This window comes from Beta vulgaris, chromosome 9 (assembly GCF_026745355.1).
Source record: "Beta vulgaris subsp. vulgaris cultivar EL10 chromosome 9, EL10.2, whole genome shotgun sequence".
Classification (NCBI taxonomy): domain Eukaryota; kingdom Viridiplantae; phylum Streptophyta; class Magnoliopsida; order Caryophyllales; family Amaranthaceae; genus Beta; species Beta vulgaris.
The window spans coordinates 20928030-20941868 of NC_079210.1; the positions used below are offsets into that span (position 1 = coordinate 20928030).

General features: G+C 37.0%; 1 protein-coding gene across 1 annotated transcript; it reads right to left on the reverse strand.

The window, feature by feature from the left end:
- Positions 1-7852: 7852 nt before the first annotated feature.
- On the reverse strand, positions 7853-8815 carry LOC125493249 (uncharacterized). Its single transcript, XM_048636406.2, has one exon. The coding sequence runs from the start codon at positions 8813-8815 to the stop codon at positions 7853-7855; it is 963 nt and encodes a 320-aa protein (XP_048492363.2).
- Between the last annotated feature and the right edge of the window lie 5024 nt (positions 8816-13839).

Here is a 13839-nt window from a genome sequence, read left to right on the forward strand (position 1 = left end):
CTAAGTCATTTAAGTTAATCTTGTTACTAATTTAGTATATTGAGCTTTAGTGGACTGATTTAGTTAGTTTCACTAAACCACCTAACTTATTTACGAAAATCTATTATTGGGTTATAATTCATGATTTCTAAACTAGTTGAGTTGTTTAAAACTAATTAAAACTAATTCATTAAGTTTGTTGTTTATAATTGCGTTTAAATTATGAGTACCTCACTAATCCTTAAGTTCACTTATAATAATTAGTTACTTGACTTGTTAGTTTTAAATGACTAAATAATATTAAAATAATGTTAATGGATCTATTATAACTTTAAATTTAATTAATTTATTAATGGACGACTAATTAGTTATTAACTATGAACTAGAATAATGTTATGTTTTCGAAAGGTTATATAATATGTAGTAGTATAACTTTAATGTTTCGATAATTCTAAAAATATAGCTAAATGAGTTATTACATTAAGTGGTTGTTAAAGAGTCACCTTAAATGAACAAAGTTATTAACGATTAAGAAATAATGACCTTTAAGGAGACTTTACGACGTTATAATGACCGCTATGACCTTAATAAGCGCTAACTAATATTTAAGCTTAGAAGCTAAATAATAACGAAACTTCTTTAATAAAATTATTCTTGAATAGATTAAAGAAGATAAAGGATATTACAAGCCTCCCCCGTCTATCATGGTTGGTAAGCAGGAATTCAGGTAACGTCTACTGCTAACACCCGCATTCCCCTTCAAAGTATGTTTTATGATCATGGTTAATATTATGTTTTATATATGGATTGCGGGATCGAAATGAAATGTTTTATGATGGTTATGATGATATGATGCTATGAAATGATGATGATGAAACTAATGAATATAATTATTCACGATGATGATGATATGCTTAAAACCAATGAAACATGATAAATTCAAGTGAAAGACGGTTCTTGGCAAGTATTCTGTTATCCCGGGTCGTGCACGTACCTTCCGGCCGGTTAACCACCTTCCGTTTAGTGAGGGCTATTGTCCTCGGGTGGCACCACACATTCTGGGCAAATAACGCCACCTTCCGTTTAGTGAGGGCTTTTGTCCTCGGGTGGTTGCCTTCCGTTTATGATGTTACGATGTTTTGGGGAGACGTCCCTTCCGTTGTACTAGTCAAGTTACCAAAGTAAAATATATGATGATGAACATGATAAAGAAGATAATGTAACATGCTATGATATGTTTGTGAAATGGTTTTACTTATTCTCTTCTCCCTGTTTATAAATAAAATGATGTGAAATGAATTTACGATGTTAGAGTAGTACGTTACTGAGCCTCGGCTCACGACGTTTTGTTTTATGTTTTAGGTATGGAAGAACAGATATGGATCACTATTATACTATGGAGATTATGTATGATTCTATGAGGTTTTAGGATATTTTGTATGATGGATAAACAAGTATTATTATACGATGAGTATTTGTATAGTGAATTTTCAATTTTAGGCTATTAACGCCCCGACCTCTAATCATCGTAGTTAAGTTAATTAATCGATTATTAGCAGCGGAACCTAGATAGTCGGCGCGTGACCGCCGTACTTTCCATAAGGAAAATACAAGGCGACATAAATCATAAACTTAAACATCTTATAACATTAAGCATAATATAGATCCAACACTACTCTTGATTAATAGAAACTTAGTTACTAATCAGAGTTTTGACATAAACTTAAATAAAAGCCAAGAGAGTCTATATAATCTAGATGTTAAGTAAATCCTCACTGCTACGCCATCCCGTTATCACCATCGGTACCTAAAACATAAAACAAAACGTCGTGAGCCGAGGCTCAGTAACATACTACTCTAACATCGTAAATTCATTTCACATCATTTTAGTTAAAAACAGGAAGGAGAGAATAAGTAAAACCTTTCACAAATATATATATCATAGTAGGTTACATTATCTTCTTTATCATGTTCATCATCATATATCTTTTACTTTGGTAACTTGGCTAGTACATCATAACATAGGGGACGTCTCCCATTACATAACAGTCAGGCGGTCACATCATAAGTGACACTTGCGGTGCCTGTATCATTTAAACCGTCAGGCGGTCACAACATAGGTGACACTTGCGGTGCCCGTATCATAAAACAGTCAGGCGGTCACAACATAGGTGACACTTGCGGTGCCCGTAGAAAACAGTCTGGCGGTCACAACATAGGTGACACTTGCGGTGCCCGTATCATACTGCCAAGAACCGTCTTTCACTTGAATTTATCATGTTTCATTGGTTTTAAGCGTAACATCATCATTGTGAATATCATAACATCATCATCATCATTTCATAGCATCATATCATAATAACTATCATAAAACATTTCATTTCCCGCAATCCATATATAAAACATAATATTAATAATGATCGTAAAACATACTTTGAAGGGGAATGCGGGTGTTAGCAGTAGACGTTACCTGGATTCCTGCTTAATAACCTTGATAGCCGGGGGAGGCTTGTAATATCCTTTATCTTCCTTAATCTATTCAAGAATAGTTTTTATTAATGAATGTTTCGTTATTTAGCTTTTAAGCCTAAATATTAGTCAGCGCTTATTAAGGTCATAACGGTTATTATAACGTCGTAAAGGTCTCCTTAAAGGTCATTATTTCTTAATCGTTAATAACTTTTTAACTAAGGTGACTCTTTAACAACTAATTAATGAAATAACTCATTTAGCTATATTAGAATTATCGAAACATTAAAGTTATAACTTAATTATAAACAACAAGCTTGATGAATTATTTTTAATTAGTTTTAAACAACTTAATTGGGTGTTTTAGTAAAACTAACTAAATCAGTCCACTAAAGCTCAATATATTAAAGCACCAAGATTAACTTAAATGATTTAACTAAGTAAATTCAGATTATAAGCCCATTATTATGATTGACTTAATAAATTAAACTAACATGGCTTAATAAAGCACTAAATCAGTTTCATTTAACTCCATTAGCCTAACCATTAGTAAGTAGTTTGACTAACACCATGAAAAATCAGATTGAGCCCAATTAATAAACATGCAACAATTTAATTGAGTTGGTTCAACTAATATAAATCAGTCCACTAATAAAACTTAGTAAGTCCATGGAACAAGTTCAAGCTACACCTAAGCCCATCAACAAGGATTTAGTTTTAAGTTACTTAGTTTAGATTCTAATTAAACTATTCTTGGCCCAAAACTAATATAACTAAGAAAAGGAATTTTGACTTGGGCTTGATTATAAGAAATCAGAAATAAAAAGGAGATGAGTATCACCTCCGCTATTAGGAGCAGGGAGGACGAATCGCGACTGAGGTGGACGCCGGCTTCGGTGGTCGACGGCGAGCAGCAGAAATCTCCGGCGGTGGTATCCGGTGGTTCGGCGAGCGCGGCCCGTCGGCGGTACTGCGCGTGCAGCAGCGTCGCGCGAAGAGAAGAGGAGCGAGAGAGTGCGAAGGGGAGAGAGAGAGAATGTGAGGGTGCTGGCGCGGGTCTCCGGCGAGCTGCGCGGTGGTCGACGAACGACACGAGGTGGGGACGCAACTGGTTCGTGGCGCGAGACCGGCGTCGCGCGGCCGGCGACGACCGGTGGTCGGTTGTGGGGGTCGAAACAAAGAAGAGAGAGAGAGAGAAAATGGGGTTTTTCTTGTGGGTTTCCTTTAGTCACAATTTCAATTTTCCGGTAATTTGTTGACAGAATTTCTGATTAGAGAGAGAAGAGGGGATGAAGATTGTTGGTGTGTCTTGATGTTGAATTTCCATGGCTATTTATAGTGGAAATTTGGGAGTTAAAATCAGTGGTTGGGAGGAAGATGGTGAAGTAAATAATCTGATTTTGTTAACTTGAAGAAGCAATGGTGAGGATTGGTAATAGACTTGACTGAAGAAGGAGAAGAAGAGAGTCAAGGCATGGGGCCAAATGGACATGGTGGAGTAAGGAGGAAGACACCATTAATGGGGATTGACCATAGCTTTCTCTTTTTCTTTTTCCCTTTTTGTTTCCAACCAAAAATCAGAAAATTTTCCATACTAACACCTTCAAACGTGACTTATGAAATCTTGGGTGAAATGTTGACATTTTGTACTTTAAGTAAATTATCAACTATATTAGCCTTCTTGTTTACTCATGCTTGTAAATTATAAATTATCGTCATAATTTAAGTTGGTGAATTTATATGTTGAAAATTCTATAATCATTTTATTGTACGTTGCTTAATTAGTGGAATGAATAAAATAAAATTTACTCTAACTACATTATTATGTTAATTATTCGCTTAAATATGTTTAAGATTTTTAGGATATTACATCCTTACCCCCTTAGAAAAAGTTTCGTCCTCGAAACTTACATAGCATTGTCAAAAGGATAAAATCATGCATTCATAAACTTGAACATTCATACATAAGATTTAAGAAGCACATAATTAAACACATCAAGGAAATCTATTCAAACAAGTGAGTGTATTTTGTTCTCATCTGATCTTCGACTTCCCAAGTGGCTTCGGATGACGTGTGATTAGCCCATAAAATCTTAACCATAGGAATTACTTTGTTTCTAAGTCGCTTTTCCCTACGATCAAGAATTTCAATCGGTTTTCTTCATAAGTCAAATCATCCCTAAACTGCAAAGGCTCGTGTCTGATCACATGGCTAGGGTCTGGTATATACTTTCCGAACATCGACACGTGGAAAACATTATGGACTTTATCCAAGTCTGTCGGCAACGCCAAGCGATAAGCTACTTCGTTGACTCGATCCAAAATCTCATATGGACCAATGTACCTCGGACTTAGCTTACCAGTTTGACCAAATCTCATAATACCCTTAGTAGGCGAAATTTTCAAGAAAACATGATCACCCACTTCGAACTCCAATGGTCTCCTTCGACGGTCCGCATAACTCTTTTGTCTGTTCTGTGCAGCTTTCATCCTGGCTTGAATTAATCGTACTTTTTCCGTTGTCTCTTGTATCAAGTCAGGTCCAATCATTTGAGCTTCATCAATGTCACTCCAACACAGGGGTGTTCTACATCTTCTTCCATAGAGTGCTTCATATGGTGCCATTTGAATGCTAGCTTGATAGCTGTTGTTGTAAGAAAACTCAACCAATGGCAAGTATTTCTCCCAACTTCCTTGAAAATCCAGAATACATGCTCTCAACATATCTTCGAGAGTCTGAATGGTCCTTTCTGTTTGACCATCTGTTGCTGGATGGAAAGCGGTGCTAAAATCCAGTCTCATACCAAGTGCCTTTTGTAATTCCTTCCAAAACTTTGCTTGGAATCTCGAATCACGATCTGACACAATAGAACTTGGCACTCCATGTAATCTGACAATTGTGCTCATATATAACTCAGCTAGCTTATCCAAACTCCAATTATTTCTAATGGCTAAGAAATGTGCGGATTTTGTCAGCTATCCAAATGACCCATATAGAGTTCATTCCTCGAAATGATGGTGGCAACCCCATGATAAAATCCATAGAAATTGAATCCCATTTCCATGCAGGAACATCTAATGGTTGCAACAATCCTGCAGGTCTCTGATGTTCGATCTTTATCCTTTGACAAGTCAGACATCTTGACACAAATTCTGCAACTTCTTGCTTCATATTGCTCCACCAGAAGGTCTGCTTTAAATCCTTGTACAACTTGTTTCCTCCAGGGTGAACAGAAAAAGGACTGTTTGAGCTTCTTCCAGAATTCTCTTTTTCAATGCCTCCTTATCTGGAACACATGTTCTACCCTGAAATCTCAACGTGCCATCATCTTGGATCACAAATCCCGGTGATTTTCCCTTCTTCACATCACTCTTTATCTTTTGCAACTCCAAGTCTCCATCTTGCGCCTCTTTATTTCTTCCAACAAAGTCGGCCTCAACTCCCTTGCGTACAACTGTGCTTCTATTTTCGGTTGCATGATCTCCACTTTCATCTTCATCAAATCATCATTGATTTCTTTCGGCAAGGTTAAGGTTGTGTTTAGGTAGGATTTGCGGCTTAGAGCATCAGCTACGACATTAGCTTTGCCTGGGTGATATAGGATCTCGACATCATAATCCTTTAGGAGTTCAAGCCATCTACGTGCCTCAAGTTCAATTCCTTTTGGGTAAAAATGTATTTAAGGCTTTTGTGGTCGGTGAAGATCTTACACGGAACACCATAGAGATAGTGTCTCCATATTTTGAGAGCAAACACTGCGGCTAGTTCAAGGTCATGAGTTGGGTAGTTTTGTTCATGAGGCTTGAGTTGACGGGAAGCATATGCTATAACTTTATCATTCTGCATCAACACACACCTAATCCATGCTTAGAGGCATCGCATACACAACAAATCCATCAGTTCCGAAGGAGAGTAAGAACAGGAGCAGTAGTGAGACGCTTCTTCAACTCTTGAAAAGCTGCTTCACATTCATCACTCCATACAAACTTAACCGTCTTCTTTACCAATCGAGTTATAGGCATGGCTATCTTGGAGAAATCTTGGACAAATCTTCTATAATATCCAGCTAAACCCATAAAACTCCGAACTTCAGGAACATTAGTGGGTCTAGGCCATTCCATGATAGCTCTTATCTTTTGTGGATCAACCAGACTCCAGTATCTGAAATGATGTGCCCTAGAAAGGCAACTTCTTTCAACCAGAACTCACATTTCTTCAACTTCGCATACAACTTCCTTTCTCTCAACACTTCTAACACCTTCCTCAAATGTTCTTCATGCTCAATCAAGTTTCTTGAAAACACCAAGATGTCATCGATGAATACAACCACAAACTTATCGAGGTATGATTTAAATACTCGGTTCATCAGATCCATGAAGACAGTAGGGGCATTGGTTAACCCAAATGGCATTACTGTGAATTCATAATGACCATACCGGGTCCTGAAAGCAGTTTTTGAAATATCTTCTGGCTTTATGCGGAGTTGATGATATCCGGATCTTAAATCAATCCTGGAGAAGATAGTTGCACCTCGAAGTTGGTCAAAAAGATCATCAATACGAGGCAATGGATATTTATTCTTGATGGTGATCTTGTTCAACTCTCGATAATCAATACATAACCTCATGCTTCCATCTTTCTTCTTGACAAATAGGACTGGTGCACCCATGGCGACACACTAGGTCGAATATACCCCTTCTCGAGTAATTCATCTAGTTGCTTTTTCAGTTCTTGTAACTCAGCAGGTGCCATTCGTAAGGTGCCTTGGAGATAGGAGCAGATCCAGGAACGAGGTCAATGCTGAAATCTATTTCCCTTTCTGGTGGCATGCCAGGTATCTCTTCCGGAAATACATCAGGGTACTCACAAACTATAGGAATATCGGATAATGAGGGTTCAGGTTTGGTTAGGTCTACCACACTACATAGGTATCCATAATGACCCTTTGAAAGTAACTTGAAGGCTTTCAAGGATGAGATGATTTCGGTTTGGGTTGGAATTTTCTTCTTCGATAAGAAACCTTACACCCATCTGGCTTCATGAGGGTTATTTCATGGTTAAGGCAATTTATGTCCGCTTTGTATTTCGACAACCAATTCATTCCCAATATCACATCAAAGTCGGTTTATTGAAATTGAATGAGGTCTACTTGAAATTCACATCCTCCTATGAGAATAGGACAATTTCTATACATGACATCACATAAGATGGATTCACCATTAGGGATGGTGACAGACATGGCAGAGAATTCAGAGCATGGTTTTGCATTCAAGCTTCTAGAAAATGCAGTAAATATAAACGAATGGGAAGCTCCGGAATCAAAAAGGACATAAGCAGGTACAGAGTTGACAGGAAAAGTACCAGTAATAACGGTGTCATCAGCCTCAGCTTCTTCTTTTTGCATCATGAACACTCGTCCGGCTTGTGGTGGTCCACGTGGAGGGTTTCTGTTGGCATTATTACTTGCATTCCTACCATAACCATAGTTCTGAGAGTTGTTCCTTTGCACTGGCCACGGTTGTTAGTGTTCTCGTTCTTCCTTTCCAAAGCCGGGCAATTCCTGACCATATGGCCCGTCTTACCACACCGATAGCACTGATCGGTTCCTGCTCGACATTCCCTGGCTACATGGCCCAATTTGGAGCATATGTTGCAGCGAGGGATTTGCCTCTGACCATTGTTGTTTCCTGAGAATCCAGTGTTCTGATTCTTAAAGGCATTGCTTATTGAAACTTCTTGACCTTTACCTTTCCTTTTTCCATTCTCATAAACATCCTTTCGCAGCTTCATTTTCCTTTCAACATTGATAGCCCGATCATATAGCTCTTGATAGGACTTACTTATGTTTGCAGCAAGCCTTTCTTGAAGGTCCAGATTCAAACCTCCTTCAAATCGATTCATCCTTTGACAATCCGTAGACACCAGATCAGGAGCAAATCGAGCTAACTCATTAAATTTCACAGCATATTCCAGAACTGGCATACCCCTTTGTCTCAGATGGATAAACTCAGATTCCATCTGGAGCTGCAGAGACTGAGGGTAAAACTGGTTTCTCATAGCCTCCTTTAAACCTTCCCATCCAAATCCAGGTTGATTCTGCATCTCTCTAGCAGTCTTCCACCACAGATCAGCTTGCCCTTTTAAGTAGAATACAACAAAGTTAACTTTCCACTTGTCTGGACACTGGGTGGCATCAAAGAGTTTGTCCATGCCATTCAACCATTCCTCGAACTCGGTGGGGTCAGGTTTTCCATCATAAGTAGGCGGCTTGTGAGCAGAAAACCTTTTGAACATATTGGAGCATTCTTCCTGCTCCGTCTTGGCCCTTGGTCGGTTTCCTTGCAAGAATTCCATCATCAGCTTCATCATATCCACCTGATTTCCGTTAGCATCTTCAGGTGTTTCTTCGAAAACAGGGTCACTTCACAAGGTATCTAACCTTTGCCTCATTTCTTCAAGTGTGACTTCAGGTCCATGAGTTCCACTTCCTCCATTAGTAGGTCCACTTCCACTTGTTGCCATGTTCTAAAACATCACATATTCCATGTGCATAACATGTTAAGCGAGGCATGACTATCATCGTAAAAATAATATAAAAATATTCCCTTCCCCGATCCTAACACTCACACTCATTTTCATTTTTAAACACTTATTAACTACACCATTTTGTATTCATATTATTATATTATATGAACCCTATACTTATGGTGATGACTCTCGTTTTACTAGATTACTTTACCATTTATTTGCTAACTTAAGTAAAACCTTTGAGATTTTACTTGAGGCATCGAGAACCGTTGCTCTGATACCAACCTGATACCACTCTGTAACGCCCCGACAAATTTACATAACCTTAATCGTCAGCGGAAGCATAACTTAATCCTGTGGATTATGGCCCACAAATAAAATAGTAGCCTAAAATTTAAAATTTACTATACAATTACTCATCGCAAGATAATACTTGTTTATCCATTATACAAAGTATCTTAAAACCTCATGAATCATACATAATCTTCATAACGCAATATAATCGTGATCCACAACTGTTCTCCCATACCTAAAACATAAAACAAAACGTCGTGAGCCGAGGCTCAATAACATACTACTCTAACATCGTAAATTCATTTCACATCATTTTATTTATAAACAGGGAGGAGAGAATAAGTAAAACATTTCACAAACATAGCATAACATGTTACATTATCTTCTTTATCATGTTCATCATCATATATCTTTTACTTTGGTAACTTGGCTAGTACATCATAACATAGGGGACGTCTCCCACTTCATAACAGTCAGGCGGTCACATCATAGGTGACACTTGCGGTGCCCGTATCATTTAAACAGTCAGGCGGTCACAATATAGGTGACACTTGCGGTGCCCGTATCATAAAACAGTCAGGCGGTCACAACATAGGTGACACTTGCGGTGCCCGTATAAAACAGTCAGGCGGTCACAACATAGGTGACACTTGCGGTGCCCGTATCATACTGCAAAGAACCATCTTTCACTGTACTTTATCATGTTTCGTCTCTTTTTACATAGCATAATTACATTACATCATTGTAATCATAATCATGAAACATCATTAAAATCATAGTGGCATCATACTCATATTTTCATAAACATCAAAATCATTTCATATCATCGAAAATCATCATATTCATAAAACCTTTCATATCCCACAATCCATACATCAACAACATAGTGCGAAATATCATAAAACATCATTCGAAAGGGATTGTGGGTGTTAGCAATAGACGTTACCTGGATTCCTGCTTACCAACCATGATAGCCGGGGGAGGCTTGTAATATCCTTTATCTTCTTTAATCTATTCAAGAATAATTTTATTAATGAACGTTTCGTTATTTAGCTATTAAGCTTAAATATTAGTTAGCGCTTGTTAAGGTCATATCGGTCATTATAACGTCGTAAAGGTCTCCTTAAGGTCATTATTTCTTAATCGTTAATAACTTTTAAATTAAGGTGACTCTTTAATCGACTAATTAGGTGAAATAACTCATTTAGCTATATTTTTAGAAATTATAAAAAAATTAAAGTTATATGACTACATATTATATAAGCTTTCGAAGACATAACATTATTCTAGTTCATAGTTAATAACTAATTAGTCGTCCACTAATAGATTAAGTTTAAGGTTATAATAGATCCATTAACATTATTTTAATATTATTTAGTCATTTAAAACTAACAAGTCAAGTAACTCATTATTATAAGTGAAGTTAAGGATTAGTGAAGTACTCATAACTTAAACTCAATTATAAACTTAATGAATTTACAGCTCAACTAGTTTAGAAATAATGAATTATAACCCAATAGTAGATTTTAGTAAATAAGTTAGGTGGTTTAATAAAACTAACTAAATCAGTCCATTAAAGCTTAATATATTAAAGCAACAAGATTAACTTAAGTGACTAAACTAAGTAAATTCAGATTATAAGCCCAACATTATACTTAACTTAATAATTAAACTAACATGACTTAGTAAAGCACTAAATCAGCTTTAGTTTAACTCCTTTAGCCCAACAACAATATAATTCAGATTTAAAACTTAAGCTTATTTCCGAGTCCAAGGTTCTAGGCCCAAATAATTTAATAAATGTTAAGGGTTAAAAACTTGGGCTTGCATTATCATAAACTAAAGAAAATCAGAAATTTTAAAACAAAACATCACCTCTACTACTAGGAGCAGGGAGAACGTAATCGTGGCAGAGGTGGGATGCCGGCTCCGGTGAACGGCGTCGAGCAGCGGCGGTCAGCGTCAGCGACGTTAGTCTCCGGCGGCGGCGAAAGGCAGCAGCAGCGGCACGCGACGAGGAGCGACGAGAGAGAGCGCGACTAGGAGAGAGAGTGCGTGAGGAGGAGAAGAGAGCGAACGCGAGGGTGCTGGTGTGGATCTCCGGCGGTGGGCTGATGACCGGCGAGTTGGCGAGGTGTAGGCAGGACTGTGCGCGGCGCAGGTGGCGGTCGACGGTGGTCGGTTGTGGGGGTTCAAAACAGAGGAGAGAGATTATGAATTTGGGGTTTTTTCCTTTCTTTTTTTTTTTTTATTTCATTTAGTTACAACTTTTCCGGCGATTATTGACTGAATTTCTGATTAGAGAGAAAAGAGAGGATGAAGGTTATTGTTGGTGGGTTCTTGATGTTGAATCTCCATGTCTATTTATAGTGGAGTTTGGAGGTTTTAAAATCAGTGATTGGGAGGAAGATGGTCAAGTAAATAATCTGAATTTGTCAACTTGAAGAAGCTTTGGGTGAGGATTGGTGACAGATTTGTCTGATGAAGGAGAAGAAAGTTGTGATTGCATGAGTGACAAATGGACATGGTGGAGTGAGGAAGAAGACACCATTAATTGGGGGGGGGGGAATTGACCATAGCTTTGTTTTCTCTTTTCTCTTTTTATTTTGCAACCCACAAATCAGAAATTTTTCCGTACTAACACTCCTAAACGTGACTTAATGAAACTTTGGGTGAAACGTCCTCGAAACTTGTAATTTAGTCAGTCGATAAAACAAGCAAGCTAAATTTATTTAACAAGACCAAGATCTCAAGCCTTCATGGCTTCGTTAGATATTCAGCCTCCATTCCGCCATCATCTTTTGTATCTCTACTTCAACTCGACTCGCGAAATCGAGGAGCAAAGAAAACAAAAAGGGCAAACTTGTTGGCAATGAATTCCAACTAACTCATTTGATGAGACCTCGTTTGAAATTCTTTTGGTTTCTCAAATTATCAAGATACATACTTTGAGTAACTACATATCATAAAAAAAAATGCATCATACTACGTACGCATTAAGAGATAACTAACACAGATAATCACATGTACCACATCTTTACATAGACAGATTCATATTGCACACGCAAAAGCGCAAACGCTCAAACGGCTTGGTTCATCTATACCTAATTTTTAGCCAACCCATTAAATCTATTTAAAACCTTTATAATATACATTTTCTTATCAACTCCACAATATAAGCTTAATAAGGCACCGGTAAACATCACATTTTGGTTCATGTATGTATAATAACAGTATCATCTAATAAGGTATTCACTAAAGATCCCTAAACCTAATATTTTATGCATTCCCAAATTTTCAATCATCACATTATCATACCAAATCAATATCATTATCATAGCCTCAACGTTAAGCACTTACTAATTTGACAATGTCATAACATACTCCTTACCAACTTCCTTACCTAGCTAACATCAATACTCAAGATTTTAATTAATCAAGGCTTCACCGATCCAAATAATATTTACGTCTCATCACAATTTCAATTTCCTCCACATTTTTTTTCATTATCCTCTTTTATTGGTAATTCGATCACTTGAATTCATTCCTAGATCATCTCAATACCATACACGAAGAAACCATTTATCTAACAACATTTCAAACTTAGAAATTCTTTGTCCCAAATCTTGGTAAAATAGGAAAAAAAAAAAATCAAGCACTTACGCACATTAAGTTTCGTCTCGACATCAATGCTTATTTCTTAATTATATTCCATATAGCTAGTACATCTCCAAGTAGCAAATTCCTATTCCTCCAAAACATCAATTTGTCTAACTTAGTCATAATTTATTTTTCACTACAATCCCATAACATCCCAAAAAATGGTTCGCATCACATTATGAAAGTAGTGCTTCAACCTTTAAAACTAAAATCCTTAATAACTGAAGTAATGGTAATTGCTTTCTAATTCCTCGAGTAGAATTTCTAAATCCCTTCAAAATTATCGAATCTCCAAAATCGTCATATGAACTCCTATAAAGTAAAATTCAGTCTCAACTTATAACCATCAGGATTTCATATAGCTTAGCCTTTTTATCATCCCACAAATAATATAACCCTACTCATCATAGCATATCTAAATATTAATTCGTGTATTACCTCGAGCATCAAATATTACTACTCATACCTCAAAAGATCATTCACCTTGGCCCCTATTACTCAAATAGCCATCATTTTATCCTCAGGTTATTCAACATCAATCTATTCAGATAATTCCTGCCAAGTTTAAATCGCAAAATTTTCCATTTAACATCTTAAACTCTAGTTAACCCCAAAGTTTTAGGTTGTACTAATCTTCAAATAATACCTCAAAAGATCATAAGTTCAAATTCTCACTTCTTTAAGATTCTAATAACCCAAGTAATCATTAACTCCTAATAACTCATTCATGGAAGTAAACCTCATATTTTTCATCCATTGTCTTATATCTCATCTTATATCAACCCAAATGGTCATTTACTAACCTCGAGTTTTCCTTAACATTTGATTTCCCAAAGGACCACTCCTAGGCAGTGGAAAGTCTATTACTCCGCACTTCCGGCTAGGTTTCGGCTCTGATACCACTCTGT

Coding starts and splice junctions, on each gene's coding strand:
- LOC125493249 (XM_048636406.2), bottom strand. CDS start 8,815: ATGAAGCTGATGATGGAATTCTTGCAAGGAAACCGACCAAGGGCCAAG.